The 6,493-nt window shown below is 42.9% G+C and overlaps 1 protein-coding gene across 1 annotated transcript in view; it reads left to right on the top strand.

Annotated features, from left to right (window-relative positions):
* Window positions 1-1,500: 1,500 nt before the first annotated feature.
* dph5 (diphthamide biosynthesis 5) overlaps window positions 1,501-6,493 on the top strand; it is an 8,488-nt gene continuing 3,495 nt past the window's right edge. Inside the window, exons 1-4 of the mRNA XM_037697886.1 lie at window positions 1,501-1,744; window positions 5,173-5,297; window positions 5,487-5,595; window positions 6,310-6,430. Coding sequence (XP_037553814.1) covers window positions 1,610-1,744; window positions 5,173-5,297; window positions 5,487-5,595; window positions 6,310-6,430 — 490 coding nt within the window. The 5' untranslated portion in view covers window positions 1,501-1,609. The remainder of the gene's footprint in view (window positions 1,745-5,172; window positions 5,298-5,486; window positions 5,596-6,309; window positions 6,431-6,493) is intronic.

The following is a 6,493-nucleotide window of genomic DNA, read 5'->3' as shown; positions in this document are numbered from 1 at the left end:
TTGAGCCACGAGAACTCGTTTTCAAGAGAAACCTGTCTAGGGAGCAGATAGAGGTTAAGGGCCTTGCTCATGGGCCCAGGGTGGGGTGAATGAGGGTGGGGGCAGGTGTGGGTGCTTCACCTACCCCACCCACATTTTTGATGTTGTCGGTACTGGGGCTTGAACCGGTGATCTTCCGATCACAGGCCCACCTTCTCTAACCTCTGCGCCACCACTCCCCAAAATCAAGTCCATTTGGTGTCCGTCCAAGTCCTGGTGTCCGTCAACAACCACAGAAACATCTACACCTCAGGACCATGGTGCTGGTTGACAGGTTGTCATTTTAATAGATGTATACTTTTTTCAAAAACAAACGCTGCAGTTGTGAGGTTTTAAAAATGGCGGGTTTTGACTATAGGGAAGGAGACGCTCTCATGAATGACGTCTTCCTCTGACCAGTCAGTGTCCTGCAGTCTGCTGATGCCGGACCTTCATCTCGGTTCAACTCAGAACCTCAGCTGAAAAGGTCCAAACAACTGAGCCAGAAGTGGATGGGATGGAAAGACCGCTCTGAGTCGGGGGGTTCTGTGCTCCCTCAGTCTTCTAGTGGTCGTAAATGTGATTGATTTTACCATTGCAGACCCAGCAAGGGTCAAACTGTCCTGGAGAACACCGCTACGGGCACCATGGGGTGTCCAAACTCTCCACCAACACACGAGACACTTCATGAAGGGAAACCGTTTGAGCTGAGTGCAGTCGCTGCTCCTCCTCCTCGAAAACTTGAGGCGGCGGTGTTCAGGACATCAGACCTCGAGAGAGACCCCGGAGAACTTAGAAAACTGGAAAGTTGAAACTGAAACAAGTGATATTTGGTTTGAAAACAAAAAAACAGTCAATGTTCTGTTTAACTTGGATTCTGGTCTTGGATAATGTCAGTTTTTGGAAACATGAATTATATGTGCTATTTGTTTAAACGTCTGCTTTAACACTTTTAAAAGGTTCCGTTTTACATTTAACAACTTTCTTTTTGATGCAAGAAGAATCTGAGACCGGTTTGGACCCAAAACATCCAACTAATTCAGTTTTACTTAAAAAATGTGTAGCTACAAATGATTAAAAATGTCCTGTTTTAATTCAGTTATTAACAGTGGGTTTGATAAATACATTTAAAGCATGATTTTTAAGTTATAATTCGGTATATTTAAATTTCATTGAGCAAACACTGTTGGTTGACTTTAGCCTGATAGTTGCAAGCAGGAAGCTTTAATAATCTAAATTTAGATTGTGAAACGGAGATTTTTACGGTTCATTTCATAATTTTATTTCCGATAAAACAAACAATCTCTACAGAACTTTGTACAGTTTGATTTTACTGACGCAAAACGTTGCCATCAGTCCTTAAATGTTTTAAATGTGCAGCTTCGTCACCGGAGTTTGGTTTTTACGTCTCCACGTTGGGAGAAACCGTAAAGCGGCCGCAACTGTCGTGATTGTAAACACTTTACAGCAAACCGTGTTCCGCTCCGTCGTGGAGCTCCACGTGAATGCGAGAAAAACCTCCAAGTTTCGGGTCGTTTTCACGTCGTGTGGAGAAGTTTAGCGCCGCAGCTGAGACTCCGAGGCCGACACGATGCTGTACCTGATCGGCCTGGGCCTCGGAGACGCCGCCGACATCACGGTGAAGGGTCTGCAGGCGCTGAGGCGCTGCTCCCGGGTCTACCTGGAGGCCTACACCTCCATCCTCACCGTGGGCAAAGAGGCGCTGGTGAGTCCGAGCCGAGCCGCCAGAACCGCCAGAACCAGGGGCAGAAATATAATGAAAGGAAACAACGTGCAAAGAAATGTTTGGGTCACCATGGTGACCAGGTCCGGGTCTATCACTCCCTGACGGCACGCTTAATAAGACAGGCAGACAGAAACACGGCAAACTGAAAGATGTCAACTTTGTGGTAGTAGCTGAAGGTCACCCCTAACACGTGTTTTGAGAGCAGACAGATTACTGCTAACTTTTCATGACCAAAACAGCTCAAACTAATTTGTCAGCTTCAGATCAGTCTAAACTTCTTGACATGAAAGGTGGCGGGCGACATGCATCCGTGGTTTTAATAGTTAATTTTAATAGTTTTAATCTGACGGGTCTTGATTCTGTTTCTCTTTATTGTTGTTCTTCTGTTGGTTTTTGAAACAGAACTAGTCCCATTAAAGCCTTTATATCCAAACTTTACATCCTCTGACGTCACGTTTCAAGATTAAAACCATAAAACTCATTCGTGTGAAGCTGCGATGACTTTTGGTGCTTCTGCCGTGTAAAGTTTATGAAACATAAAGTTTGAGTTTGGCTTCTAACTGCACAGAGATATAATGGGGATGTGATTAAAACACTGCCTCCATACTGCTGCACCTTAAGGTGCAGACTGTGTAACAGAATTATTACATTTAATAACGTAATAATTACATTTAATAACGTAATTACATTTAATAATATAATTACATTTTTAAATGTATCTATAATAATTAAAATTAGTAACATAAGTAATTTAATAATTCACAATAATACACAGAATTATTACATTTAGTAACTTAATAATTACATTTAAGTCAAGTCATATTTATTTATAGAGCACAATTTAAAACAGATAGACTGTTATCAAAGTGCTTAACACTAAGGGTAACACTGAGAAATAAAAAGCAGTAAGAATATACCTTAAAAAATTAAAACAACAGCATTAAAATGAAGACATGGAACAAGATATACTAAATCAACTCACGCAGTATGAAACGCCAGAGAGAACAGATATGTTTTTAGCAGGGATTTGAACACAGGAAGGGAGGTGGCATGCCTAACGTTGGGGGGTAGGTTGTTCCACAGTTTGGGACCCACGACTGAAAACGCCCGATCTCCTCGGAGCTTCAGTCGTGTTTTTGGAACAACCAAAAGCAGCTGATCGGATTATCTCAGAGCCCGAGAGGGAACATATGGTTCCAGTAGCTCAGAGAGGTAGATGGGTGCGAGGCCATTTAGGCACTTATAGGTCAGGAGGAGAATTCTGAAATCAATCCTAGTTCTCACAGGAAGCCAGTGTAGGGAGGACAGAACTGGTGTGATGTGCTCATACCTCGGTGTACCGGTTAAGAGCCGAGCTGCAGCATTCTGGACGAGCAGTAGCCGTGAGATAGAGGCCTGGCTGACCCCAGCATACAGTGAATTACAATAGTCTAGGCGGGTTGTGATGAATGCATGGACTAGTGTCTCAAGGTCGGGTCTAGACAGCACTGGCTTGAGCTTAGCTACCTGCCGCAGTTGGAAGAAGCTTCTCTGCAGAACTGATCTGTTTGTGAAAATAGAAGGGGTCCGAGAATCGAGCCCTGCGGGACACCGCAGGAAAGAGGCATTGAAGTGGATAGATTTTTACCCACCTTCACACAAAAACTCCTGTCAGAGAGGTATGAGCGGAACCAGTCTAATGCAGCACCTGTAATCCCAACCCAGTGTTCAAGCCGAGAGATGAGGATACTGTGGTCAACAGTATCGAAAGCGGCAGTAAGAATTATTAGTTTTAATAATGCAATAATTACATTTAATAACATAATAATTACATTTAATATAATGATTACGTTTAGTAACACAATAATTACATTTAATAACATAATTACATTTAATAACATAATTACATTTAATAACATAATTACATTTAATAATGTAATAATTAAAATTAGTAACATAAGTAATTTAATAATGTAATAATTCACAATAATACAATCTAACAGAATTATTACATTTAATAACTTAATAATTACATTTAATAACACAATAATTACATTTAATATAATAATTACATTTAGTAACACAATAATTACATTTAATATAATAATTACATTTAGTAACATAGTTAGGTCACAGTAGTCCAGTGATTTCAGTTTTCAGATTTGTTCCATCCATCCATCCATCCATCCATCCATCATCCATCCATCCATCATCCATCCATCCATCCATCCCGCTTCTCCCTTTCCGGGTCATGGGAGTCACTGGTGCTCATGTTCAGCCATCACTGTGTGAGAGGACAGTATTTTAACAGAAACAATACATTTGTATTTATATATACTAAAAATAACATTTACACATGTATTAAATAAAGGTTTAAGTTCTAAGCAAATGAGAGTCCAAAGCCACACTTTACCTCTGATGTCACATTTCACAGGATGAAGTGTGCGTGTGTGTGTGTGTGTTGGTGTGTGTGTGTGAATTCATGGTTGTTTTTATTACAACACTACTAATACATTGTGATTTTAATTATGCCATTTTTAAACTAAGTGATAAAAAGTTTTATATTTAATAATTTGACTTTTAGATTATAAAAAAAGGTATGACTTCAGTGAAGCTAATTTTCAATAGCGATCCTATATATGTATTATTTTTAAAAGCTGCTGGTCCTGTCGTCCTCCCACCAATAAATCTGTTTGATCCTGCGTGCAGGCGATCACTGATCGGTTCATCAGAAGTCTTCGCAGCTCGAGCGCGCAGCGTTCTGCTAATCTGGTTCTTATAATTAAACATCAAAGTGTAGCTCCAGATTAAAGCAAACATTTGCCAACATTTATTTTATTTTATTTTCCCTCAGACTCAAAGTTTTCTGTGAGAGATTCCAACAAAGTTCAGTCAGGTCACCTGGACGGTTTCTTTTGTCGAGACATCTCGTCCTTCATCCAACGGATGGAACTTTGTCTGCGGCTGCCTCAGAGGAGTCGATGGGCGAGAGGGCGGACTCCAGAAACCATCTCATCAAACTGGTTGGTCCACTACGGGAGCGTGCTGCTTGTGGGACTGAGTTTGTTGTGACTCCTTGGACTGAAGAAGTCCTTTGGATGAAGGACGAAACGTCTCAACAAAAAAAGAAACCATCCAGATGACCTGACTGAACTTTGTTGGATTTGTTACCTGGATTGTTGAGCATGAACTTTGACCCAAAGAACTGTGTAAGCTGCAAAGGATTCTGGGTAGTCAGACTGTAACCTGACCCGTCGGATCAGTTGTCGGTTTGAATCTTTTAGCTTTCAGCCACTGTTTTTTTGCTAATTTTAGCTCTTATTTTGAGTTTTAGCTTTACCAACTTAGTTTTGACTTCTTTAACAACCTCAGCAGTTTTTCAGTTGTCCCCCTGTCTCTTACTGTCGCTCCCTGTGTTTCCGGTCCAGGAGGAGTATTATGGGATGCCGTTGATCCTGGCAGATCGGGATCTGGTGGAACAGGGGGCCGATGAGATCCTGAAGGGCGCCGATGAGACCGACGTGGCCTTCCTGGTGGTGGGCGACCCGTTCGGGTGAGTCGTGTGTTCGAGTGCCGCTGTCGGTCCAGCAGGTCTGGGTTCTGCTGCGTCCGGGTCCGATGTGAACTCGGTTTGTCTCAGAACCGCTCGGGCCGCTTTAATGAAACTCAAGAGTTTTCTAGTTTCATATAAATCCTGTTTTTGTTGGAAATGATAAAATCTGTTTTGTGCGTTTTCCTGCAGAGCCACCACCCACAGTGACCTGGTCCTCAGAGCAGCGCATGCTGGGATACCGTACAAAGTCATCCACAACGCTTCCATCATGAACGCCGTGGGCTGCTGTGGGCTACAGGTAAGACTTCACCTTGAACCTCACGGACTGCCTGCGAGTCTGTACTCAGGGCAGAGGCTGCCGCCTGAGAGGCAGAACTCGGGGTGAACGGAGTGACGGGTCATCGTTCTCCTGGGAGTCTGAGCCGAGGGCCGGGATGTTCCAGCTGCTCCTGAAGCTTATTAAACCGAATTAACGTGAAACCAGTGAACGCACCGTGACAATGTGACCCCCCCCCCATCAATAACTGAGCTGTCAGAGCAGCCAATCAGAGAGCAGGACGCAGCTGTGTGCGCACACAAACAAGTGCTCCGCTGGGAGGTTAATATGCTAATGAGGGGGCGGGGCATGCTAATGACTTGGGGTTCTCCTCCACTGGGAGTCTCTGTCAAGAACCCCCCCCCCCCCAAAGGCTTCTGTTTATTACTAAATATTCATCAAGTAAAAACAAACAAAGCTTTATTAAATATATATGAAAAAGAATGAAGGTCTTTATGATTAATATTTAGATGATGCATCAGAGATATATACATTTGGTCATAAGATATTTTGCTAACAGGCTGAGTAAAACATGATCGCTCATTAGCTTTTAGCCTTTAGCTGGTGTTAAAATCAGTGGACGTCTCAGACCTGCTGACCGTTCAGCAGCTGCCGATAAAACAAGAAACACGTTTTTTTATTTCCTGTATTTATTTATTTATTTGACCTTTGACCTCTGTGGTGCTTCGTCTCCAGCTCTATAATTTCGGCGAGACCGTCTCGGTGGTGTTTTGGACCGAGACGTGGAGACCCGAAAGTTTCTACGATAAAATCTGCAAGAACAGATCAGCTGGACTACACACACTCTGTCTGCTGGGTGAGGCACGCGCGCGCACACACACACACACACTGTCTGCTGGGTGAGGCACGCACACACACA

This window comes from Nematolebias whitei, chromosome 3 (genome assembly GCF_014905685.2).
Source record: "Nematolebias whitei isolate Nwh7 chromosome 3, NemWhi1, whole genome shotgun sequence".
In the NCBI taxonomy this organism is placed as follows: domain Eukaryota; kingdom Metazoa; phylum Chordata; class Actinopteri; order Cyprinodontiformes; family Rivulidae; genus Nematolebias; species Nematolebias whitei.
Note: the sequence above shows the minus strand (reverse complement) of the source record. Positions and strands in the feature narration are given on the sequence as shown.